The 27,557-nt window shown below is 39.7% G+C and overlaps 1 protein-coding gene across 1 annotated transcript in view; it reads right to left on the bottom strand.

The window, feature by feature from the left end:
- The window catches only part of GLRA2 (glycine receptor alpha 2), a 117,592-nt gene that overhangs the window by 1,162 nt on the left and 88,873 nt on the right, over positions 1 to 27,557 (bottom strand). The window contains exon 8 of the mRNA XM_058825448.1: positions 25,711 to 25,860. Coding sequence (XP_058681431.1) covers positions 25,711 to 25,860 — 150 coding nt within the window. The remainder of the gene's footprint in view (positions 1 to 25,710; positions 25,861 to 27,557) is intronic.

Here is a 27,557-nt window from a genome sequence, read left to right as displayed (position 1 = left end):
TCTTGGGTTGATAAGGAGCCCAATCCCTCATGGAGGTATTTAATAACCTCATATCTCTTAGCAAACCAGAGCCTTCTGAACTTAACAGAAAATCAAAAACTGCAAGAAAAAAAGGCATCACAGCAGCAAGATATTGAATAATGAGTATATTGGCTGAACTTGAGGGTGGGAAGGGAGGATAATTTGCACCTATTCAGGATGTAAATCACTGCTCCTTCACAGAGGAACCTCTTTCAATAACAGCATTTTTCTCTCTCCTCAGCTCCAGGACTGGAATTGAATATAACACCCAACTTGCTGTCCTTACCTTGGAGCTGACACGCAAAGGGGAATAAACAGTAGTGTGATTCAAGGCTACCAAATGAGAAATAGTCCCTCTGACTGCTCATGGCATTGAATGCTTATGGAAGGAGGATAGGCAGTAAACAGTGCTCTGGAGACCCTGTCACTCCAGCATGAAGGTCTATTCCACAGTGTATCCATAAGCAGGTGGAAAATTGCATCATTGCAAGGCTGTTTGAGCACTTATCCAGGGCTTACAACCTTTCCATTTCAAAAGTTCACCATCATTAAGAAAAAGGATGGTCCTCTCCTTTTTCAATTTTATGTATTTGCAGTTTGCAGTACCTCTGTGAAAACACTGCTTGTCCTAGTGATTATAAGCATGTAAAATGTTTTTAAAGATGAACCCACTGAGACCTAAGTTCTGGATAGCCCTATTAGGCAAGGCTTCTCTGGCATGACTTAATGACTTAATAACACTGCCAAGTCCCCCAGTAATACAGGGAGATGCCTTCCTCTCAGTGTTTTTCATTTTACTGAGTTTGAAGGATGAAATGCATGCCCAGGACATGAGAGGTGATTAAAAAGGGTAACAGATTTTCAGCAGCTGTGTTGCCATATGTAGTTCATTCATTTTTAAAAAATTTAATTTCTGTTGCTCCTGTGAGATCTGTGGGAAGAATAAAAAGTACTGAGCTCAACATCAGCTTGGAGAGTCCTGACTTCCACTGTGCCCTGGTGGATCACAGCTTTGTCACATGGGGCTGAGCAATTCATCTTCAATGTCACAGCCTTCATTTTGAGCTTATGCTGTAGCAACCTGAGTGGGAGACCATCTGACATTAGGGACAGGGATGTTTAAATCAAATTATTTTAGTTATTCAGCACCCAGCCCTCTCCATAAGGATCCTCTTATGTCCCAATGGGTTTTAGAGCCCTGCTTTTCCAACCCAGACAGTTGTAGGTGCCATTTCTTTCTCACACAAGCCAGAGGGAAGCATGTTCAGTACCCACGTTGGTTTTTTATTTAGGACTGCAGCAGATGGGATTTACCCGGGGTACAAGAGGTAAAGCATTCACCTGGGGTATGAGGGTATGAGTGAAAACCTCAGAGGTCAGTTTCCCTCTCTGCTTGAACATATTTTAATGATTTTAATCTCCTTCTCCCTAATAGATCTCTGGATGGGTTTGTTACTGTTTTCCCAACATTGAGCTATTTGATGGCTAAAAAAAAAAAAGAGGTGTTTATGTAGGGTTTTTTTAACCTTTATCAGAAAAAAACCTTTTTCAAAGACTAAATAAATGGATTAGGAGACCAACATTGTCTTGCTATACCCACTTGTTACTGTGCCTGATATTATGCACTTACACAAACACAGCACTTGAGATACCACCCAGGCTGTGGCTGTTGGGATTTTTAAGTGCCACCAGAAGCAAGGAAAGCCAGAGCCCTTACAGCCCCACCTCCAGCCCTGGAGATGCCACAGCTCCATAACCACCATGGGATTTTTAACAGGAAAATCCCTCGGGAGCCAAAGGAGCTTTGCAGCCTGGCCTGTGCCTGCACTCTGAGCACTGCCAGGACTCACAGGCAGGACCTGACCCCATCAGAGTCTCCCACCTGAGCAAACATCACCTGAAGGACCTCAGGGGGTGAGAACTCTGCCCTTTCCCATGAAAGTGGCCAACAGTGTTGAAAGTTAACCATGAAATCCTGGAGATATGAGGACCCACATGTCTGTGATAAGGGGATACTTTTGCCAGGAGACTGCAGAAGTGGGCTGGTGTCCTTTTGGGCCTCTGAGCCCCTAAACTGGTTCCACCCACAATGAAGGAGAGGGCACAGAAAGGTTTTCTCCTCGCTGCTGAGGGGACCTGGGGAATCAGCCCAGGTGCTGGAAATTCATTGTCGACCCTGCTTGTGGGTTAGCTCACCCTGGGGTGGATCACACCAAAAATCTTTCATCCCAGAGAAATCTGCCCCACTGGGGACTGCTGCCACACCCTGCCATCATGAGCCATGTGGGGATACCTGGCCTCAGCAACAATAAAACCCACAGTGTGATTTACTTCAGCATTATGGATGTAGTTAAAAAAATCTGTCTCTAAACCACCATAATCCTATGACAAAACTACAGCTTGACATTTCAGATAATATTCCAACATCCTGTTACATATAAAGGACTTGGGGGAATATTCACAGAGAAAGAAAAACAAATTTATACACTATACACAAAAGGATAAAGAACCTTTTTAAAATTATAATTCAAAATGGGAGAAGAAGAACTGACCTTAAGTGCTTTCCCTTAAGTAGTGGACATGTCTTCCTTTGACCTAGAGGTGAACTGCTGCACAGCTTACCTTGGGTACCCCCTGCTGGGGCTCCAAAATCACTCTTCATTCTCAAGGTCCCACTGAGTTCATACCCTCTGACATATCTACCATGGACACCCATCCACTGACAGTCTTCAACCTGCTCTCTAGCTTAGTCACTGCTAAAGTAGTCCAAGTGACTTCTCAAACATCTCTGTCATTTTTTTTTTTATCAGACTACACTTGAAACACATTAATTTTAAATGGTACAGAATCTCACTTGCATAAATCCCAGATATCTATGTGTTTAAAAATTTTAAAACCAAAATCAAAGAGCAGCTGGAAGGTGCTGGACATCAACTGGAGTGGCAGAATCCACTGCCATTGAAGTTACTAACTTTATCTTTCTAAAAGGATGTGAAGTTAGGTGTTACATAAAACAAAGTCACAACTCCATCTGTCCTTGATTAAGGCACAGGGGAAAGGGTCACAAACTAGGATGAGAAACATAGAATAAATTAATAGCAAGAGGAAAGTGTTCTTTTGATAGTTTTCTTTCAGATGTTCGGACTCTGAATATTTTAGAAGAATTATCAATTGAAAGCTGATTATATTTCCTGAGATTTGGACAAATACTTTCTATAGATGCTTTTTCGACAACATAAATTTATGACTATTGTCTTAAGATGTCATAACGAACAGGCTTAGATATTGGCTTTAAACAATTTTCATTAAACAAGAATTACATATTTTTCTCATTTTTAATTACCCTTTATGAATTTAGTGATTTTTTGTGCTTTACAAATTGATGGCATTAAATCCTCTTGATTTAGTTTTACAGTAAGCAACATATAAATGGGGGTAATACTTCTGAAATGTTTTTCTTTTTTCATTTTTGTAAAGCTTTTATTTCTACTCCATCAGGGCTATAATGTATTTCATACTACCACTTTCACACCAAAGCAATCAGAAATAGGAAAAACACTTTAGAAAATCTAGCCCATTCAATGCCTTCCATGCTCAGCTTTCTGTACAATGCATTTTGAAGTGCTTTGTCTCCACCACTTTAAAATGCTTATTGTCAGCATTGACTAAGTTTTAACAATGAGGAAAATGAGAGAGAGGCTGGCTTCAAACAGTGTATTTAATTTTCTCTCTGATGTGACTTATTCTTTTAATTTTGCCACTCTTTTTCCAACATATGGTGGAAAAACTATTTAAAATACTATCTGGTTTAATTAAATTTCAAGGACATGGATTATTAATTTTAGGTATAGGATAGAGAACACCAGAGAAATTTTCCTTTTGGTATTCATAAGCACAAAGTTGGAAGCCCAGAATCAATTCAGACTTGAATGCAAAATGGAATCATTAGGGAGTGGACACCAAAATATCTTTGGAGATTTCATTCTTAAATCATCTTTATGACTTTGAGACACCTCCCATCTCTCATAGTTTACATAATTCATGGTGTGGGTTTGCAGGCAGTCATGCTTACATGGTTTCAGTTCTCTGGAGTCAGTGAGCACGTGGACGAAGACAGTTCAGCTGAGAAGCACATTTGGACTTTCAAATCCCCTTTGGTTCCTCACAGAAACCTCTTACAAAATTCAATTCAATTTAATTCAGTTGTGAGGAGATGAGAAGGAAGGTCCTTTCACAGATTAACTGTTTAAAAGGCAGTAATGGAGTTTAGGAGTAAGTGATCGATTTCATAACTGGGGGATGCACTGGAGGGGATCTCTAAGAATCTGTGTGAGAAGCACTCAGAAGGAACTGAGTTATAAATAAGCTGGGACAAAGGTTCCCAAGGGGAGGTACACAGGTGAAACAGGATATTCAAAGCAGACAAAGTTAAGCCAGGATTTCCAGAATGATTCTAAAAGATGAGCGACTAAGTAACAAAATAGCAGTAAATGAAATACAGAGTTGATAAGGGCAAGGTAATGCATTGCAGAAGATAACCATAATTACACATAGATGGTAGTGGCCTCAAAATGTTGTTGCTTTTTCTTTTCCTTGTTTGTGAGTTTGGGAAATTACTCTGACATTAGTCTTCTGCTAAACAGCAGTCAGGAAATGGGCAAACAAACAGAAAATGCCATTCTGCCATTTTATCTACTCACAGAGCATTCAGGTTTTGGACGTTAGAGGTATTTCTGGCCACTAAATCCTACCCAAGACATAGCAGAAGTAGATAAAATGCAAAGAGAAGCTGCAAGGATGGCAAAGGCCTTTTATTTTGCATAAGGAAGAAGAAAAGAGATGAGATCTCCTCATCTTAGAAAAGCTATGTTTGGAAATGATACCACAGGATGCTAACAAGCTTCTCTGATTTCTTACAGACTGAAAAGCTCTGGATGTCACCTATGCCAGATGTCATTCCCACTCCTTCTTAATCCAGACTTCAGAGGAGCAGAAGGTGATGTAAAATTGTCACCTTCTCACTTCAATCCTGCCCAAACTATAGACCAAATACTTTCCAGAATTTGGTTTAAATATATTTTTTTCTAAATATTCACCAAGATGTTTAATCAAAACTCTAAACAGTCTCTGACTAATCCTACTGCAAGATGACATTCCATCAGGACCCATCATCCTGCATGTGACAGTGGTGTTCACCCTGTTCCTGCCTCTCTTAGCAGTGATTTTTCTGCTCACTGAGGTTTGCTTTGCTCTCATTTGAACCCTTGTGCCTTATGGAGTCTAAGTAAAACAGACCTTGTATTATAAATAGGCATTTTAATTAATGGATGTGAAATTGGTCATTGTTGTCTTTGGTGAGGGTTTCCAATGCACAAATTTAGGCTTGTTTTGGAAACCTGTGTTTAGTAGTATGTTCTGTCTCCAATAAACAGCAAAAAAGTCTCTGAAGCATGAGTGATTTACTTACACAGTCTGTAAGAACAGCAAGTGAACTGTTGTTAATGCAATAATGAAATGGTAGTTAATGCAGCTTCGCCCTTTTCAAGTAGGAATTGAACATTATCCAACTGAAAGAGTAACATAATTTAAATATGTTGTGAGCAAAAATATTTTCCTGCCCTGAAATATCTATAAGTAGAATAAAAAATTTTCAAAAATTACTTTAATATTAAAGATTATACAGTTGGTAAGGATGAGTGATTTGCTAGAAAAAAAAAAAAACCAGAAAGCTTTAAAGCTTTTTCTTCAGTAAAGAATGGCTTCTGTCTGTAAATTTTGTAAACACAATTAATGAAAATGTCTTATTCAAATTCAAGTTTTATATCTAATATAATGAATATTTTCATTTTAGGGGAGGGAGAACCAGATGAACTACTGTTTTGCAAAGCACCATAAATGTTATGATAGAGTCATTCCTCCTAAAACACCAGTAGATTGATTCCTGACACAGTCTTGGTTGCTTGTTTCCTTTTATTTTAAATGAAAATTGTGCCTTAAAATATTCAGATACAGTTATATGTGAGTCGTACAGGTATAATTTGACTGGATATTAAATTCTCTCAGGACAGTAAAGTCTGGAGACCTGACTGCTCTTGGATAAGTTCTGCCAGTCTCTCTCCAAAGAAAGAAGAGGCTGGCCACTTTATCAGTGGGAATGGCACATTATTCTGTTTTACATCAGACAAATACATGTTGGTGACCTAGATTTGAAGGATAATCTGCTCTGACCATAAATCTGTTGGATAAAGGGCAACTGACTTCTGCTCATTCTGCCTGCATGCAAGGCTGAGTAAAATGCAAAGCTGGTGTTTAAATATGTGACTATTTCAGCTAGAACATGAAATAGCTGTTAATGGGCACATCAATATAAAGCAAGACTACATCAGCTAAAATTTTATAAGATCAAAAACCTGAAACACCAATGGAACTGTACCTAAAATTCACTTAGTCCATTTTCTCTTGCTTTCTGCAAGATGTCTACATCAGGAGAGATGAGCGGACTCTTACCTTCCTCCTTTCAGCAGTGTTCAAGCCTGAGCCTCAGACTCCAGTTCCCTCCCTCCCTGAAACCTGCTGCAGGGTCAATATCACAGGACAAGGGCACAGGGTGTCCCCAGGTGGGTGACAGGCATGGGGGAACTGCCACAGCAACATGTGGGACACCCCTGCCCAAATACCCCAGTCACAAATATCTGAGCTACCCTCTACACAGGACTTTTCCCATCAGGTTCTCTGGTCCTTTTCTCAAAGCAGATTTAAATACATTGGGGAGGATTATTTTTATCACACCTTTGTGAAATTTATCAGTGTTCTCTTCTTTAACTGTATTTATTCTAGGAGACTTTGCTAGACCGCTCCTGTGCCCTGGCCATGCCATCTCAGAGTACCTCATTAGTCTGTCAGTCATAATTAAAAAATAAATAAATGTGCACACAGGGCCCATAAACAGCACTCATGATTGGATTCCTGCAGGTTACCCTCTAGAACAATACATTGCTGGGATGTTTCATGGCTCAGGTTTTGATTGTCTCATCCTTGGGGTGATGCGCAGCCCACCTGCAGCACTGTCCCTGCCTGGGCCAGGGTGGGGATGAAGTGCTGGGGCCTGAGCCATCCCCATCCCTTGCTGAGGTCTCCTGCTCGGTGCCAGGAAGGGGCACAGGAAGAGGACAGGCAAAGAGAAGGAAGAGGAAAGGGTTTTTTTCCTTTCTGGTAGCACACTCTCACCTTCAAGCCATTTTCTTCAACAAACACCCAGAATGAACCCCAGCAAATGCAGGCAGAGTTTAGCAGGGCTTTCTCAGACATTCATGCATTTAATTCATGCAAATACTGAACAAAATGAATTAAATATTGCAAATTGCATTAATAATTTAAATTCTGTAGCTAAAAATAGTCAAGAATATTTGAATAATCTTAAAGTGTTCACATGTAAATTTTATAAATTTAGTCGGGGGAGGCTGTGGAGGGTATTTTGTTTCTTTCACTGTTTTTGGTTTTGGGTGTTTTTTGTTCCTGAAGTTGGATAAGCCTTTCTTTTCCAGTTATCAGTTCTTAATACCAGGCTTCCAATAAATAATGTTTTGGGGTTGGTTTCATTTCCTTATCTTCTATTACACAAGTTACCCTTTCTGGCTTTCCATATCATTTATTTCTTGTTTTTAGTCAAGATCTCCATCTGGATTTCTCTAGCTATTCTTGTACAAGCCAAAAGCATCATTGGCTTTAAAAAAAAAAATTGCCAGATATCTGCGCTTCAAACTTGCTTCCAAAATAAATTGTTGCATCTTAGAAAGATCTTGACTGTTTGAATGTATTAGATATTTACTACACTTATAGACTTCTGTATTTTTATTTTTTATTTGCTTCTGTGAGGGTTACTCTATAAAATTCTGGTGTTATTTATTCTCAGGAAAATAAACATTCATCACTAGGTAAAAATCAATGACACTCAATGCCACAGCAACTTGACAGTGCAATCTCTACATGGAATTGTTGAGGTGTTTTTTTCTCATCTGATAAGTAATAAGTCCACAAATTCTAGAAGGTCATTGGAAGTATGCATAAAATGGAAATTAAATAATATTTCATTTTAAATGGGTTTGATAGTTTTTCTTTTACTGTGCATTACACACACAGACACACACACAGTCTGCATGCACCCATCCATGGAGATAGATGAACCTGCATATAGGCGTGGGCAACTATTTAATCTAGTCCTCTAATATATTTCCTGAAGGCATTAGCTAGTGGCAAGTTCACCTAGTGAGAAAATTTTTATTCTATTTTAAGATTAAGGGCCACTCTCCTGAGAATTTATTAATTATTAATTTTTAATAACTTCTCAAAATGCTAACTTTACACTAGCTTTTCCCCTGCAGTAGTTCTGAGGAGCAAGAATACAGATCACACAGGCAATGGCCATTAAACCTTCCCAATCCTCTCTGCCCATAATAGGCTCTTTGGTGGGATGCTGACATTTTTCCAGGAGGACCATCTGGCCAGGCCAGTAACTAAGCAACAGATCTCCTGGTGATGGCCTTTTATTACTTGGCAAAAGTGATACAAGGATAACCTGAAACAAGAGATTTAACGGTGTAAGAGAGAAGCCAGTACTGAGGTACAAACACATGAAATGTGGAAGCATGGCTGTAGCACTGGAAAAGGTATTCTTGGGAGAAGATCTCAGATGCTTGTCTGAACTCAAGTTTTGTTCAAGAATATCAAGGAAAACAGGAAAATAAATGCCTGGTTAATTTACCTAAAAGACAGCTCACAAGGATAACACAAAAGTAAAGGTTTGCTATGATAGCAGCCTTCCTGAGACATGTATGTTGTATGTTACATCTATCATGTCCTGGAGTAATTCTAAAACAGTGTTTGCAGTGCCAGAGCTCTGGAGAAGCCTGTCATGAGGTGCATGGAAGAGGTCAGGACTCACTGTGACTGCCTACACCCTCCTGACCTCGAGGTTCCACTGCTGAGAAGGGATGGCACCAGTGCCAGGATGATATTCGGGAAACATTCCAATAAGCCGAGGAACAAAGCAAAGCAGGAGCACCCTGAGAGACAGGGAGCTCTGGCAGCTCAGATTTCCACTTCACTGAACATCCAAGAGCTCCATAAGTACCAGGCAGGAGAAGACAAGAGGTGTTTGGTGACAACCTACGTTCTGTACAGTAGGATATCACACACACTGAACAGTCAGAATGAGTGGGCATTAAACTGATTTGTTGTCCTCTGAGCTGGAAACATGGATGGGGTCTTTGAATGGGGTCTAATGTGAAACACAGGCAATTTAATATCTACTCTTGGTCCTTTGCTTTCCTGTCTCCTTATTTCTGCAACTGTCTCTTCCCTTTTAAACTCCTTTTTAACTTTTTTTTTTCTCTGACACATTTTGCCTCCCAGATCTGATTTTGCCTACCTCCTCTTTGATGCTTTTATCCTCACTGTTTTCCTTTTATGTGGCCCATACCTTCTGCTCGCAAAATTCAGTTCCTTCCTTAGGTCCTATCTGCTGTGGCCCCTTCTGCTCCTAGCAGCTAAATTATCTTCCTCCAAAGAAAAGGCAAGCCATAAAAGTAGAACTCCACCTTGTCAAGACCATCTCTAAACTGAGAGGTGTTACTCTATGTTTTAAGAATAGACAGGAATTAGATTTTGTTTTCTTTTGTTGATGTTGGGTTTGTTTGTTTTGTTGATGTTGTTGTTTGTTTGTTTTGTTTTGATGTTGGGTTTGTTTGTTTGTTTTTTTGCTTGCTTGTTTTTAATTAAAATAATCTGCTTTTGGAAATCCACAGAGTTGATAAGTGCTCAAAGAGTTTACCGTACCATAAAGCATTTTGAAATGTGATGCTTCTCATTTGATCTACTGCTCATGACACACAGCCTGTCCCACTGCTGGCAGGGAAAGCTGAGGATCACCAATTGCATGGGTCCATGCAGCAATCTGTGACTGTGTTCTGACCAACCAGAATATGCAACAGGAACCTTTGGGAGGCTTTGGAAAATGATCACAAGTGCTGCAAAACCAGCAAATGGAATTTTGTTTTTATTCTAAGTTTAAAGCTCAGTAAAAAGGGTTGTTGTTTGTGCATAGCACATGTTCTAGTCTACTGAAAACTGAGTAATGTGGTAGTATATGCAAATAGTAAGAGATTAAAGACTTGGCATGCTCTGGAATACTCCAATGACATGTCCAATCACAGCAGTACCATCTGCTTTTCCTTATATGTGCTAAATTTATAACACTCTGCTAATTTCTGTAAAAGTTTACTCACCAGTTTCAGGAAATTACACTTAACAGAATGCAATATTTGGGTTTTGTGACTTATTGTTAGTAAACAGTTTGTAAAAGCCTCTTCAGTTACTCATCTTTTAGACAAAGGACTTTGGAAATCAATAACATTGATTATGATTCTTAACCCTGAAGGAATGGCAGTAATTTGCAATTCAAATGTTAATTCCCTAAGTTTTTGCTCCCACTCAAATTTTGACAGACCCAAAGGCAATTAGACTTTCACCTTGGACTTGGAAACCAGTAAAATGCAAGTCTGGTATTGTACAGCTAAATTAAAATTAATTCCTTCTGTTTGGAGTGGAATTTTTAGCAGGTTGCTTAACTGTAACTTCTCTTCAGGCAGTGATCAGTTTAACCCAGTATTGACTGCACAGTATTGGCAATATCCCCCTCATAATTGCTCACTGACACTCTGAGACATAGGAAAATAGAAAACCAGGCAAGGAAAGGCTCCCTTCAATGGCCATCTGGGGTTTCCACGAGTGTTTTTCCATGTTGGCTTCACAGCTGGATGTTTTACCGTTGATACTGGAGTTCATTTAGGGTGTCTCTGCATGGTGCTGTGCTGAATGATTCCTTCCCAACTAAGGCTGAGTTGTCCCTTCTTTGTGTCTGAAGGGAGCAGGTATTTCAAAGTGTGAGACCAGTGAACCATCACCTAAGGGGACAGTGGTCTAGAGGATATTTTAAACGTGCTTGACACATTTAAATAGATCGTTTCAGCTTGCCAGTTTTGGAATAGATCCTAAAATACAAGTCACTATAAAGAATAAAGCAATTTGTTTTGGGTGATTAAGAGAATATGGCTCATATATCCAAGGTGTGACAATTCCAATCACATCTTGATTTCAATTTACAGGAAAGAAATAAACTAGGCTTCATTATTGCTCATACTGTTGATGCTATATATTTGACATGATAATCTACAGTATTAGTCAGTAAATTGACTCACTGGACAGCCCTTGATCATATGCTCCATTTTCTGCTCAGCAGGGCTCTCTCTAACAGCTATATATAACCAGGGAGGGGAGGGAAAGAGAGGGTTCTCTCTTAGATCATTATAAAATGACGCCGCGTTCGGTTTCCCTGTTGCTTCAAAGGTTACAAGTGATGTGATCTTTTCACCATCACAGATAATACATGGCTGTTGTTTGTCTGACTTGGCAGCTCCTCACACAGAAATCCAATACTTTCCTCTTGTCACATATTCATTTCAGAAATGTGCTCTCTTGCAGGCCTGAAATGAAATGGCCTCTGTATTCCTGTCTGCCAGGTTTCAAATCTTGCCTTATGTGGTCCCTCCTCATCATACCATGGTTGTCATATTAGCAACCCACAAGAGTACTTGCAGCAAATGTAAAATCTCCTGGTTGTAATTAAAATTCTGCATGCTTTCTATTAAATAACCTAAATCACTGTGCATCATAATCCATAGCTCTGCTCTTCTGCCACTGTTTTAAAATGTCTGATTACTGAGCTAATTGCTCAGGCAGGTTGTTTTTAGATTGTATAATGCATTTATAGGTTATATATCTCTGTCAAAATAAGTATTGGATTAATCTTGGCTCCTCATCTACATGTTGAGAAATTGCTTCCTCAGTCCAGACAGAAGTTAAAGTCTGGGGCAGCCTCTAAAAGGGGCTAAAGGGTGAAGGGCAGCTGAGAAAGAATGAGATCCCACAAACAAAAAAGCAGGCATCTCAGTAGAAGATTGGCATGAGTTACAAAATACAAACCTGTGTAGCTATATTTCAGCAGCATATCTGCAGCTGTAATCTGTGTTGCTGCAGAAGAAAGGGGAAGCAAACACTGTTAGGACAGAAAGAGCCTATTACTATTTCTGTCCAGAGTGGTAAATTGTTCAGAGACTTTTTTACTCACCTTTGCTCCAGAAGTACTTGCAAGTCAAAGAGAATTACAGGATGTAAATTGTAAATACTCAACTATGGGTCAGCACATCTACAAAAAGATATCATTCAACTCACACTCTCCCTTAGGAGCAATCCCTGACAAATCTCTTTTAAACTCACTTCTGATATACTGGGCACATTACAGAATAATGTTTAACAGCACTGATTAATATTTTCAGCAACTGTAAATTGTCCAGTGCATTGCCTGGTGCTGGTTCTGCTAGCTGGCTCTCAAGGGCTCTTCTGGTCCTGTTCCCTGCCATCCTACAATTCTGTGCTTGTAGTCTGAAAAATAGAATAGAAATCAATCACTGTCCAGGCCAAACAGCTTCCTCTAAATTGTAAAGCTTTAAAAATGCAAAGAGGCTAAAGTCTAAGCCTCTTTGCTTCGAAGGCTTGAAAGCTGCCAGCAGAAAAGATCCCCAGATTCATATGGTACCAATTCCTAAGACATCTTCACTCTGAAATTGAAGGCAAGGAGGGAAGACTTATGGTAAAATAAAGGTCAAAATTTACATCCCACCATGTCATACTGATTACCCTTTGGGCACCCTTGTACCACACCTGGGGTGTGGTGCTTTTGGCTAAATGCCTTTCTATCTCCCCTCAGGTGAATGAGACCTCACCATGGGAGAATGAGGTTCATGTTTCATAGCTAAAGGAGGCAAATGTTGGACAGACTCACAAGAGCCAGGTGTGGCAGCAAGGAACATACAGCAGTGACAGGAAAAGGGTGAGCTGCTGAGAACACTGGCTGGGATGCCACATGCAATAAAAACATCACTAAGCTTCACATGGGCTTCAAAAATATTCATGAAATAGCAGCTGTTGGATTCAAATACAGCATCTGGTGAAAAAGATCTGTTGTCATGATATGTCTGATATTCAACCCCAGCTACACAAATACTCACAAGAGAACTCACCAAAGAGGAAAGCACTAACAGTACAGAGAAGTGTGACAAAAGCAGCAGTCTCCATGCATCAAGAAGTAAAATTCAAATACATTATTTTTACAACAAAATAAGCCACAAGGGAAAGTGAACAAAGATCAAAGAGCAAATAAGAGACAGGCAACATAAACAGGCATCCCCAGTATCTAGAAGTCAAAGAACAGCAGCATACAGCACCAGAGCATCTTAAAAGAGCTGTCATGTCTTTGGGGAAAAACATCCTTTGTGCAAACTTGAAAAAAAGCAGTATTTACATTTAGGAAGCAAGACAACATTTTCTGTGCCTGAAAAAAGCTACTCTCTCTCGACTTTTTTGTTATTTTTTCTTCACACTCCTGTCTGGTCCCTAAGAAAAAAGTACATTTTGTGTCTCCATTGCATGAACATCTAGTACAGGTAACAGTAAGGGCAGCATAATAAAAGACCAACCCATTAGAAAAAATATAAAACTGACTCCACTAGAGTTCATGACAGACAAATCTAGGACATTTTCAAGATAAGGAACAAAATGTCAGTTCTCAAAGACATTTTAAAAGAGAACTGCAACAGCTAGATAATCAATTGCTTTTAAATAAAGTCTAAAGCCAAAGTGAAAGTTTGGAACAGCAGCAATGACTTAGTGTTTAAGGATTTCCTTTTAAAATGTTTTTAATTATGAGAGCAAATAATCTTGTTTTCTCCATTGTTTCTTCTTCTTTGCATGGGCTAAGGACCACCAGTCACCCCCCAGCCACCATCTGAGAAACCTGAAAGAAATTGTCTTGTTCTAAATCCCTAAATGTGCTCACTTTGTTCCTGCTGCTGTTTGTGTAATTGTGCAAACAGAAATACATCAGATAAGGAAAGAAAACTAGCACAACTGCCTCCCCTCCTTTGTCTTTCAACCCTGCCCTCCTTGCAGGCACAGTCACTGAACTCAGGGTTGTTTTGCTCGTGACAAATACCCACCAAACACTGTGGATATGCACTACAGTTTGCAAAACCATTAGTCATCCTGTTTGCTTTCATCTAACACAGAGCTTTGGTCATTTCTATCTTTGGATTCACCTCACACCAGATCTTCCTCCGTTTCCAATACCCTTTTCCCTCCAGCCTGCACTCCCATTGGCTCCAGCGGCCATACAGACTCCTAGTCCCACAAGTGATGCAGACCTCATATGAACAACTCATAGCAAGTTTTAAAAAAGTATTTTAATAATTCATGAATGATCATATTGAACTGACTGCTCTATCCATAAATAGCAAAGGCTGCTCATCACAAAAATACCACCTCTGGTTTGGAGAGTTCTTGAGCTGCAAAGTCTTGGAGCCCAGGAGGATGCATCAAGGACAGATGCCCTGGCCCAACACAGGACAACCTTCTTGGAGTTTGTGATCTCCAGATGGAGCTTCCCACAGCACAGAGATGTGGCCAGCTGCTGAACAACTGCCTCATGAATTTCAAAGCTACACTGGTTATTTAACTTGAAAGTCCGGATAATGACACAAATAAATGTTCCAACCAAATCCTTTCATTTTATGACTATAATGCTGCATGTTAAGATTGAAAAGGTGACAATCTGTTTTTCCTAAGATGTAAACCTGAAAATAAGAATCTAAATTCAATGTTATGCCTTTCCATAGGCATTGCTAAAACAAGTGTTTATAAGCATTAAAAAAAATAATCTATAATAAAGATATATCTTATTTCTGATAGGAATCCAGTTTTATGGGGTCCATGATAAGAAATTAGACTATTGCTAGCTAGAAGTTAGAGATGAAAACAAATGCTGCATGAAAAACACAGTGAGTAGGTTGAAAAACCATAAAACATCTTTGCAAATGAGGACGAGCATCTAAGCTCATGCTTGGTAGGAAACAGATGAGAAGTAATTAAAAAAGAAGCTATATGGAGCAATAATTTTGAAAGTAGCAGATAAATTTTAAAAACCCTAATCCTCTTTAATTTTGCTTGAGAATTCATAGCTAGAAATATTGGTGAGGCTACCTGGAGTGAGAAGCATGACACCCAAATGTAAGATGCTCAAAAGGAGAACCAGAATTAATAAATTCAGGAGAACTGAAGCCTGGGCATGGCAGGGTATGCCAATATATGGGAAAACTGACAATTTTTTGCTCATGACAAATACCCACCAATATATGGGAAAACTGTAGACAGGCACAAAACAAATCCAGAGACCTCAGTGGGAAATACAATGTAAAGCTAATGGAGGGAGAATAGTATCTAAAATAAGTTATGCCACTTCTGCATTTTGGCCTTGGACACACGCACACATACACGTGTTTGTTCCAAAATAAATGCCTTGGAGGTATTTTTTTGTACCTCAGGAGGGACCTGTCTGATGGAAGATCAGCTGTCATTATGGTCAAACAAGGAAACTGCAGTGAAATAGGTGCATAATTTGCCTCTATTCCTCCAGAAAGGATGGGGCCAGAACCTGCAAATCTTGAAAGAAAGGCCACTGTCTTCTGCAAGAGCCACTGGAAGGTTATAAGTGAAACACATAAAGTCTATTAGCAGGGCAGGAAAGCCACTGAACAAGAGCACATAGTGATTTTTCAGAAGATTTGATTATCCACTCATTGGTGTATACCCCACCCATTCTGGACACACAATGAAACACTTGCACCAGACAAATACCCCTTAATTCATCTAACTAGGTTTGTAATGGAGAAAAAAAGAGCATTAGCACCTTGAAGGACTTACAGACAGAGGTTACCAAGGGCTGTAAAAGAGCATCCTGTGATGCACAAGTTCTCTCTATCTCACCAGCCTGTAGTGGCATCATGCTCTATTAGACTTGCTAGAATTTCTCTTCCTGTGAGGATCAGCACACAAAAAAAGCCTAGAAGATGAAAATTCTGCTGATGGTGCAAGTGAGTGGACTTGGTGCCTGATCCCACTGAGGAAGTCAAAAAGAAAGATGGCATAAGTTAACAGACAACCGGTAGATAAATTTCATAAACTTTGTGCTAGAGTGTGTCAAGGCTGCTACTTGCAGATGCCTGTAAGACTTTACATCCTGAAGAGGAAATGCACAACTTTCTTTACTGGAATGGTGTGCAAGGTCTCACACGTGTGCAACTCAGATAATCTCTAATGAACAGAGTTTGTGATTTCAATTCTAAAGTAGCTATTATTTTGACAGATGAAGATTACAGAGAACCTGAAAGCAAGTTTACCACCAGCAGGCTTGGGAAGGCTTAACAGAAAAGGGAATGAGTCACAAGCAGAGCACTTCCACATGACTAGCAGAAAGGGTTATATCACAACACACATGGAGAACCATTTAAAGAGAATGTAGTGAAGCATGAAAGCAAAGGTGTCGTGCCTCCTAAGAATCTTGTCATGTTACTGCAGAGAAAATAAAACCTTGGTGAAAAACTTGCACTTATGCAGGTGGATTATTTGTATGTACAAATGCACACACAGTATCTGTATGAAAAATTACATATAAAAGTTAGAAATTAAATTACTTTAAGAGTTATGCCCTTGCTCAGAGAGAACTTGCAGGATCAGTGCAGAAATTCACAGGTAGGATTCTGGACTTCTGGCACCTCATGTGCATTGGAAAACACAGCAGCATTTTCTGACCTTTCCAATCTGTTTCTCCAGGAGCTAAAAACACTCTGACATGCTCAGTATGCCAGATACATTCATGCAGCCAATGGAAAATGGAGCTTTTCAATAATAAGTCCTTCTTGACATTGATCATTCTGTAGTGAAGATGTTGAGTATTGGAAGAGACAGTGGACAGCTCTGAGATAACACTGGGAATTCACAGAGAGTGGAAGTGAGTAAACTTTTAGTGACTTATGTTTTGTCTTGGCATGGAATTTTCAGGTGCTCCCCACTCAAAATGAATCTTTGTGAGGGCTCTGGCAAGATTCAGTAACAAGTGCTCAGAATTTATACTGTTTCAAGGTGTTAATTCCTTCCAGTTCAACTACCCCTAGCCCCCTCCTCATGTTGTAGGAAAGAAAATCTCCTTCCTCACCTATCCTATCCATCTACTCCCAGTAACACGCAGTGCAAGATTAGTGCTATCCCCCACCAAAAAAAGATACCCAAACAAAAATGAACCCATGAAAACCACCAACAAAAAACCAAACAAATAAACAAACAAACAAATTAAAATATCGGGCCACAAGAGAAATACCCGAGTACAAGTTATCATATTGCAGTATATAGCATCTTTCTCCAGCAGTGGATCAAGAGGAATAAACACATCTGATCATTAAATCAAGCCACATGTGTCAGAATCAGGCTCTGAGTGATCAGTTTGCCATAAGAAAAGCTGTCAACTTGAACAGGAATGACTATAAACAAGGCTGTTTCCCCCAGGAAAAAAAAAAATAAAGGTGGAGAAATAAATGGTTTCAAAATCACTTTTTTAAAAGTACTGTAAAAACTGGATTTTACTGGAACCCATGAAGTTTTTCAGACTTGAGAGAGAATGAACTTTCAGCAGCCTGGTTAATACAATTTGTTTTTGAACAATGCCATTTGGACAACATCATTACAGAATGCTTCACAATTAATTACATTCAAATAGCAGCTTCTATCCCCTGTGGAGAAGGGGATTAATTGGGTCAGATGTAAATATGCATTTCATGGATCCTACTGAACACTTGCCCATCTCACCAGTTTCCATGTAATTTGATACAACTGGTGTAGTATGCTCTGGAGATCCACAGGGTGAGCAGGGCTGCTGGTGAGGGTGGGAATACATGGGTACAGAGTGCTGGCATTCTCAGCCTGCATTGTGCTTGGCTCTTACTGCTCAACCCCTTCACTCTCTTGTAGAAATACTAATTTATATTTACCAACACTGAAATATTTTTTTTGCTATTGAAAATGAGACTTGGGACAGAACTCAGAACTGATATGAGGCATCACGACAGACCCCTGGCAATGATGGATCAGAAACTGCTCCCATCCTGGTGCCTTCACTTCCTCCATTGGAATGAGGACCTGGCCATCACAGCAGTGAGAAACCCTGACAACAAGGCCTTACTGGGTGCTGACTCTGGGCATGGACAGAGTCAAGCTACCTACAATGAAAGAACAGAGTTTGGGGTAGAAGTTGTCTCCTGTGCTGCCTAAGCCTATATCTTTGGATTGTGATGGCTTTTCACTCCCTGTCTGGAGTGATATGAGGTGGGCCAGAACACATCCAATGAAAGAATCACCATTTTCTAAAATAATCTGGAAAACAAAAATCTGGTGCCTGTGGCAGATGGTTCTTGAAAAGCCACTTGCTGCTTTAAAGCTTCAAAAATAAGAACATTTCCTGTCTCTTTCTAACTTCCTTTGCCCTATTTTCAGTTTGCACTCTCCCCTAGGTATAATAAGAAATAAGACATTTGCACCCAGCTGGAGAGTACCTTTCATGAGCTGGAAAACTGCAGAGTTCATTTTTGGTGTGTCTCCTGCTGTTCAGGAGTTACTAACAGGACAAAGTTGAGTGAAGTGCAAACTTCAGTCTCTAAGGCTTGTCAGTTCAGAGCTGATCCTCTCAGCCACTGCGTGCTGGGCAGGTACAAGAGAGGACTCAGAGTTTCTAAAGCAAAGTTCCACTACTGAGCAAGCAAGAAAAAACTTTATCCAGTATTCCTGACTTTCCCAGCCCTACCTGTCCCCTGTGGTACAGCACACAGTCACTTCATCACCCCAGACTGGAAGTACTGTAATATTGCTGTCCTGCAGCTTATGTCCTGTTCCTATCCTATTTAACCATAAGGAATAATTTTTTTAAGTATTTGCAAGCTGGGCAATGTGAGTTATTATACTGCATCATGTCCTGTTTGCTGTTTTGGTGCCATGCATGGTCCCTACAGCTCCAATATCTGTCCCCTGCCCCACAGAGTACCACTTGTTGTACCTCTGATCAGTTCAGTGGGTATAAAAATTCATCATTCTGCAGCCTTACCTTCTGCCCACCAGTTATCCACTTCTCTGGTTTCCACCCTTTCTAGATTAGCCATGATTTTCTTGTTCTCATTTTCTGTGTGTTTCTTTTCTTGTTTGTTTGTTTTGCTTTGTTTTTGTTTGCTGTGGCTTCTTTGTGGTTTGGTGCTGTTTGTTTGGGGGTTTTCCCCCCAGAAATTCTATTTTTTTTCTCCTGATTTTGTTCTCCTCATTTTTCTTCTACTCTGGTACCTGGAATCCATTACTCCAGCTTGTGAACTAGCACTCTACCCACTTCAATTATTGTTTAGATGTTTGTGACTTTCTCAGGAACTGGTACGACATGTTCCATAAATTGGTCTGCCTGTTATTACAGAATGTTTCATGTTTTTTTATCTGGTTTTCAGAATTCTCTCCCTTGAAATGCAAGAGAAATAGAATTCTGAAATGCAATCCATTTTCTCTTCTGTTTCTTGGTTTGGGGCAAAAAATCCACCCCACCATAGTCCATCATCTTTTTGTGTCTGATGCAATAAAATACACAAAACACAGTAATTTGTTTAGAATTTTTAACCTTCCTTTCTCCAGTACAGGAGGGAAAACTTCCATTTCACTTTCATTTACCCTTGTAAACAGGACACTATGAAACCAAATTTTTCTCTTCCACTGTTTCTTTGTCTGTGTTTGCTTTTCACCGAAAAATCTACATTTCCAGTAAACTTAGACTCTCCATCTGGTCTAACTGCTCTTATTAGAATTTTTTGATCCATTGCTTGGATACCACCCCCATGGCTGAATTGTTTTTTTTTTTTACAGGTTTGCTCTTTCTTTGGGAACTCATGTCTCTAGATTTGTGCCTAGAGCTAGACTAAGGATTTATATCAAGATAATTTTCAAATTTGAGATGACGGGGGTTTTTAAATGTTTAAAGTACGTGAGGTATGTCCATTTTATAAACAATACAGATACTTCCACTGATATTAAATAGGGCCACTCTTAGCTTATTCATGCTCAATATAAAAAGACAGAAAAGGACATTCAGACGAGCCACAAAGTGACATGGCAACATGATGCAGCAAATTGTGTCTATTGTTTAACTACAGCTAAATATTCTCTGTAGTTGTATGTGGGACTATAACTTCAAGCTAAATGATAATTTTTTTGTGCTTATCCTCTACTGGATTTTCATCTGCACAGTTACATTAAAGCACTAGTGCAATTGCCCTGGAGAAATAAAAGTAACCACAGTATCTTGAGGGTGTTTATCTACAGCAGAAGCTACATGAGCTTTATCCATTAAGTAAGCAAGATGTGAGAGAGAGAGAGAGAAAGAGCCATTCAGACTCAGATTCCTATTTTTCACAATGAAACTCGTGTGTTTGAGCTTGTTCAGCGAGTACCAAAAATAGCTCAGCAAAAGGGCTTTCCTTGAGCACTTCCATTATTCACATGATGCGGCACCTTACATAACGCGCGCGCACACATCCTCCCGCCCAACGCGCTGCGCACGGTGACAGCAGGAGAACATTCCCACCAGGGACAGCCGTGCCAAGTGCTTTAAAGGCAAAGCCAGGCTGAAGGCACTGACTTTTTTTCTAGGGGCAAGTGTAGAAAACTATAGAAAATTATTTGGGGATCTGACAGAGGGATTTCAGTATGATTAAAATGATAGAGATGGTCTGTAGAAGCTGGTGTTGCTCAATGCATATCTCTTGTACTGTTGAAAGGTAGAAATACTGTACTATCTCAGTGACTTTGTTTGGGCACTTGTGGTACTTGCTTCACCACTGGCAGCTCCATCCAAGGCCAACAATGCTCTGAAGAATTCAACCAGGTTCTTCCAGCTTTGCTTAGAGAGTTATCCTTTGCTTCTGTAATCACACTTAGTCCCAGCTCTTTCATTTCAAAACACCATTTGTGACCCCTTTGCTAATCTGCATGCATATGAGCCCCCTTGGTTGCAGCATTGTTATTTGTATTGCTCTGTGCTCCCTGCGCATGGGATTAAACCTGTCACATCTTCCTGCTGCACAGTTCTTCATTCAAGCTAGAACATATTGCTTTTAACACTAATCGTCCCAAACTTAACCCCTAGTCTTGGTCACACTGGTGACCATCACAAATGTAATTTAGGAAGTTATCTTTGAGATGATAATGTGAATACTCTTGTACTGTGACTCATTTTGACTACTGATCATATAACATAATAATTATTGTTTTCAAAAAGAAATGATTGAACCTGAGTAAAGAGTTCTGCTTCCCTGGAAATCCATCATTTTGAAAACTAAGAAATAATGTTTAATTATTAAAAATTGTATTTTAAAAATAAGTTGTTTTTTTTTTCAAGTGATCTGGCACCATAAAAATTTAGATTTTAATATTATGCAACTTTACTACATCCCCAGTACCATTAGACTCCTGGCTTCTACAGCCTGTACTCTCTCTATTGTACCATGATATAGAAGAAATAGGCAATTATTTCTCTCAGCAATCAAGTATTGAATACAAGTTTATTTCCACTTCTGGATGTATTTAACTTGAGCAGAAAGACTACATGAACCTTTAGGACAAACTTTGAATGCTTTCTTCAAGAGAAACTGTATGGGGAACACAAAGTGAAGCACTGATAACCTGAGGATAATGGGATTCTGTGTGTTTGGAAGATGCCAACAAGTCCTGATAAAGCTGTCTTTTCAAATGGTTCACCTGTAATACAATTTCTGGACAATTGTATTACAACAATACAACCCAGACTTTTCCTAGAAAAACATTAACAATCTGATGCTTGATTTAGGAGATTTGATGGTCTCTTAAGATGTCTGCTCAGACTAACTGGTCTGAGGGTTGCAGCACTAAGAAGAGCAAGTCCCAGCGCAGGCAATGACAAAAGCAGTGCCAGACATACAGGCTAACAAAACTGAGAGCAGGTGTTTTCTTGTCCTGTAGATGAAGTTGCAAATCTCGGAATCAAGGCTAGGTGTGCTTCAGCACCTTTTTTCCTCTCCCTAGATTAGCACTGAGTGATGCAGTGTAGATACTCAACCACACTCTTACACTGTCTGCTCTTGACTACGATTTTCACATTCAACACAAGCTTTGGTTCAGTGAGCAATACCTCAACAAATCAAGTTCCCTGCCTGTGAGGCTCCTTGTGGCACCACAGGCTCTGCTCCTATGTTCTCTTCTGTGCACAAACATCCTTCTCTTGAGCAGAAAACTGCAACCATGGCAGCATTGCTCCAGAAACCTCTGCCTTGCTACATCTCCTCTGTTGACCTCTCAAGTGTGCATCAGTTATGTGATGGGAGTTCTCCAGGGGAAAACAATACCAGAGCAGCTCCAGCTCTTAGGGCTCTGCAGCAAAGGCACTGCAGCGACACGGCCCCTCTGAGAACGTCCCTGGCTGTCTGTGTAATGCACAACATTCTAAAGGAGAAGAGAGGTTTCTGCAAGCTTCCCTAAAGGAGGGGATACCCACAACTTACACAAACTTTAGCTGGACTACCAGCACTTTGTAATTGGTGAGATATGCAGCACTGAGTACTTACTTGGACTTCTTTTGTAGCTGTATGCATCAGCTTTTCATGGCAGCATACTAATACTGGTCATATCTCCTAGAGAACCCCTGATTTTTTCTTCTTTTTATATTCAGTTTTTGTATATATGTAAATATTATTAGAAAGTACAATAGAAAGTATCCAGAAAGTAAGTCTCTCTTCTGCTGCTTGATGTTGTAGCTCTGAAAGCAAATTATTTATTGCATTGTAAACCCTCCATCTTAATTTTGCTGCGTAATATGAACTGTGAGTTTTGCTTTGATTTTGGAAGATACTAAGTCCCTTTACAGTGTACAAAATTCGCTGAATTCATCTGCATTTTATAATAACATGACTTCACAGAGCTTGATCATAGTTGGAAGCCCTTTACAGCTCAAGAGTATCTCAGACAATGTTTTTGTTCTGGGAAATCGAGTCCTGAAAGACTAAAACCCCAGTCCCATTTTATTTAAATGAACACATTTCATTCCTCAGCCACTAGTAGCAAGCAGTGAGCTGCACAGTAAGCTTGTTTCTTTCTCCATCATTGATTTTATTGCCTCCACAACTCACCCCTGATCTGGATGCATCAGCTATCATATTGCTTTTGATCTGCTATGTTACATGGTGTAAAAGATTTTAACTTCATGGCTCTTCTCCAAGCAAATAAAAAGAAACCAAGGAAATACTTTTTTCATTCATAGCTATTCATACTCCACTAAGCAGAGCTTGGGACATCATGATGAGGAAGGCTGCAGGTTGACAGTTCAGGAGTAAATACCACAGCAAGAAAAATGCATTTTATTATACGTACCACATTCTGTTGGAACACGCTCATCTGAAAGATGACACAATGTGGGATTTACTGTCTCAAGGCATTTCCTATGGCCCTCTCCCCCCACCCCATTCACTCTATCTTTACACAGGACCAAGCTGCTGAATATGCATGCACTTTCCTCAAGAGGTTTGGAATAGGGGTGGCATAGCCCAGCCACAGTGAAAAGCAAGCATAAGGGTGGGCCATAAGAATGTACAACATGAAACCGCTGTTCATGCTGGGGACAGCACTGTGTATTTTGTGGGGGCATTTAGCAAAGAGAATGCAAGAGACTACTAGAGATGCCAATCAAAATGGTCCATTTTGCTGATTTATGGCATCATCGCACATACTAAATCTCTCTTGTTTTCTCTTTCTCACTACAGCTTTACCCTCAAACTTGAATTGCCGATCTGATTCACTGTCCCGTAAGCTGATGACTCTTTGCTCCGCAAGCCATTCATGCGCCGCACGGACTCAACGCTCTCATTCCCAACAGCCACAGTCTGTGCCTGTCCCCAGAGTGTCAGCATAGATAGCAGCAGCAAGAATGGGAATACCACAGCAGCAGCATGACGACACACACACACACAACAGGCAAAGAGAAGAATGGCTTGGTTAGAGAAGACCATCATGCAAAACAACGAGAATCACTTTCAAGGCAAAATAAACTGAGAAAATCGTGAGAGACAAAATCAAGTACAGAGGTGCAGAAAATACCTCCTAAAGAGGTCTTAGTAACATTCCCTATTTTGAAATTTGTGCAACCAGATTCATAGGAAAAAAGCAAGCCTATGTAAATGGATAGGTCTCGCTTACTCAGCTGCATATTTCCTTGTATTTAATTATGCTGTTACCTATTTTGCAAAGAATCTGTGCACCACGAGGCTTAGGATAAACACAAGTCTTCTGCTGATTTGGTTTTAAATAACTTTCTTTTCACAGTCACCAAAATAATAGCTTTCGAAGCAGATGAATGACTACTACTGAAATCTCATAAAGTTGAGTAATGTCATTGGATATTGTTACTTACCAAGGACGGCTACTTGTTCACAAAAACAGATCTTGCATCCAAAAATGAAATTACAGATGCCATACAGAAGCTTCTGCTGCTGCCATGCTGGGATTGAAAACAAAGGCTTCCAGTGGCAGTGCGTGTGGCCTGTAGACAGGCAAGCAGCTCTGCTCTCTCCTGTAATCTAATCTTCACTGGAATCTCAATTCATCTGACAATAATATTAAACTAGAGAACAGCTTTCTTCCCAGAGTATCCATCAAATATTACATTAGCTACAGAACATTTATTGGACAGACCTGTCAAAACACAAATGCCCTCTGCCATTGTTGTCATCCCTCTTGTAAAGGAAACCATTATTTGTGGCTTGAAGCACTCGTGCAGCTCAAGCAAATATTTACTTCACCTAACAAATATATATGTAGAGTTTACAGTTCCAGATTCTCTAGACATGGGAATGATCATGACTCGAATAAAATTCAATTTAATGTCTACTCTTGTCTTCCCATTTAATGGGGAAAAAACTCAACAAAACAACCCAGGACAGATGGACAGTCTTCCCAAAATTATTTCTAGACTGACATCTAGGTTACAATCTCCTCTTCTACATGTCAGTCACTGGCATAAAATTCTGTGATAATGACACTCACAAAGAGAAAATTTGAAGTTTGCATCAGAGGCAAACTGTGAAATGACAGAAGCCCAAGAGGAAATTCTCCTAATCCTTCTCCTTTTTTAAAATGCCCATGTTTCCTGGTTTCAGCTGGGAAAGACACCAGCTGCTAGTGGTGTAAAAGTGAGGGCAGAACTGCAAATCATTGCAATGGGCTATCCTAGGGAATCTCCCATTTTAGCATAGTTAGGGCAGCACTAGAAAAGACAGATCTCAGGCATGTTCTGGTGACAGCACACCTGGATAATATCATTCCTCTATTATGTCATTGCATCCAACAGATGGTGCCATGTAGTAGCACAGTATTTGTAGAGGTCCAGCTGCCTCAGCAGTTGCATGAAGGGAAGAAAATTCTTGGAATTGATGACCAATTACTCACATTTGTCAATAACTTAATATACTGCAAATAAACTCAGCAGCCAATTACGAACTCTTTATCGAGGAGTAAATCACTCAAAAGGAAAGTTTAGAAAAAGGCTCTCCTGCAAGGGCAAGAAGTGAGGTAGGAAATCAGCTGCAGATGAGCAGGGCAGTCAGGGCACATTCAGCTCCCCCAGGTAAAGAGCAGCTGTACCTTGTTTTGTCTTCTTTGCCTTCTCCGAAGCCTCAGGAATTCTTTGTGCTGCCGTGAAACAAAGTTGACTGCTGCATATTCCAGCAAAGCAGCAAAGACAAAGAGAAGACACACAGCCATCCAAATGTCGATGGCTTTAACATAGGAGACCTAGAAAGAAATAGGACACAGCATGTTATATCTCAAACTACTTCCTAAGCTGAAGATATAGATGAGAAAAAAATAAACACATTTTTGCACAGCATGAGTTCCACGAGGTGGGTTTTTCTTGTTCTGTGTTTTGATTTGTTAACTCATTCGCTGATAAAAAAATACATAATTGAACTATTAATGAAAATGAGTGTCCACAAAGAATGCACAAATGAGCTATCGCCTTTAGAGAAAAATCAGGGCTACTTTAAGAAAATACAAGTGTTCTTAGAGTCACAATCAAAGTTTGGAAAATAGAATACAAACACAAGATATGACAAAAAACCTACTGAAAAACAATTGTAGAAAGTTTATAGGTTTCATCTTTTTAAATTTTTATACCATAATGCTTAATTAGCTATATTTGGTATCCACAACCTCAAAGTGAACTCAGGGTATTCTATTGGGCTGATACAACTTTACCAATTAAATATTCCATCCTAGTTGCTTGATACCTTTACCCAACATCTCTATAAGAAAAATAAATCTTCATAGATATTATCTACTAAAAATACCCAAACAGCTGCCTCTGTTCTAGTAAAAATCTATTCTGACTTGAATTGACTGGTCCACAGTAAAATCAGATATATGACAGCACTGCAATGTCACAAGATGTTTATCATATTACCCACATTGGGCCAAACAGTAGCCAATTAATGAGCTACACACTATGCATATCAAAGGTACATTCTCCATAGGTGTTTGGTCTCTGCCTTTCCTTGTCATCTTGCGGTTTTTAAGCAGAGATCTTATAATTAGGTAACAGCAGGTTGTCTCTTTTGTTTATCAGGTATTACCTCCTGAGTGGAATTACAATGATCTGACTTAATGTCTACAATGCACATGTGAGCTAGATGCATAAATTACTTTGACATAAATAAATCAAGGAATGAAGAAAAATGGGCATATCTAGGATGCAAGGTATTTGAACTGTTTTACATGTCTTCTCTACAATGAGATTAACAACACCCAAATAGAGTTTCTTCTTCTTCATGTCTGTAAGGAGGAGCTTAGAACACCTCTGTAGGCAGAGGCACCCAGGGCTTTACATAGTTGTCTAAATAACAGCATCACAAATTGACACATTAGGTACCTAACATCCATTTGCTAATTCAGCAGAGCACAAAGCTTCAGTATCACACATTAACCAGTGCCCTGGAGATGCCTCAGATACTCAAGGTCACCTCAGTTTGACAGAGACCCATGGCACCCCCATAGAGATGAATCAAGATGAGCAAAATGGACTGTACCTAAACCCGAAATATTATAAACATTTAGATAATAACCTGCAGGCAAAACATTTCATTGCAGCCAAAACTTATAGTGGTCTGAAAAGGCAGCAGAAAAGGATGTTGTGTTCCTGACACTCATGTTAAGGAGACCAAATCTCCACCTTGGAAAACTCCACTTCTGTCCTTTTGCATTCAAAATGACCTCACTCTTTTGGCTGGGCAACCATTCTGTGATGGAAGGAATCACACCTCTAGGTGTAAATTGTACCTCTAGGTGCAAATAGGTTTTGCTCCTATTTGCCATCTGCTTGAATAGCATCATTTTTCAAAAAGTCCATAAAAGAGCTTTTGTTAATGTCAAATGGAGTATACTCTGCTATGTGCTTCAGCAAGCAGTATGAGCAGAGGAACTGCCATTTAAAGCAC

The sequence above is a fragment of the Ammospiza caudacuta genome, chromosome 2 (assembly GCF_027887145.1).
Source record: "Ammospiza caudacuta isolate bAmmCau1 chromosome 2, bAmmCau1.pri, whole genome shotgun sequence".
NCBI classification, from domain to species: domain Eukaryota; kingdom Metazoa; phylum Chordata; class Aves; order Passeriformes; family Passerellidae; genus Ammospiza; species Ammospiza caudacuta.
This window is presented reverse-complemented; position numbering and strand designations above follow the sequence as displayed.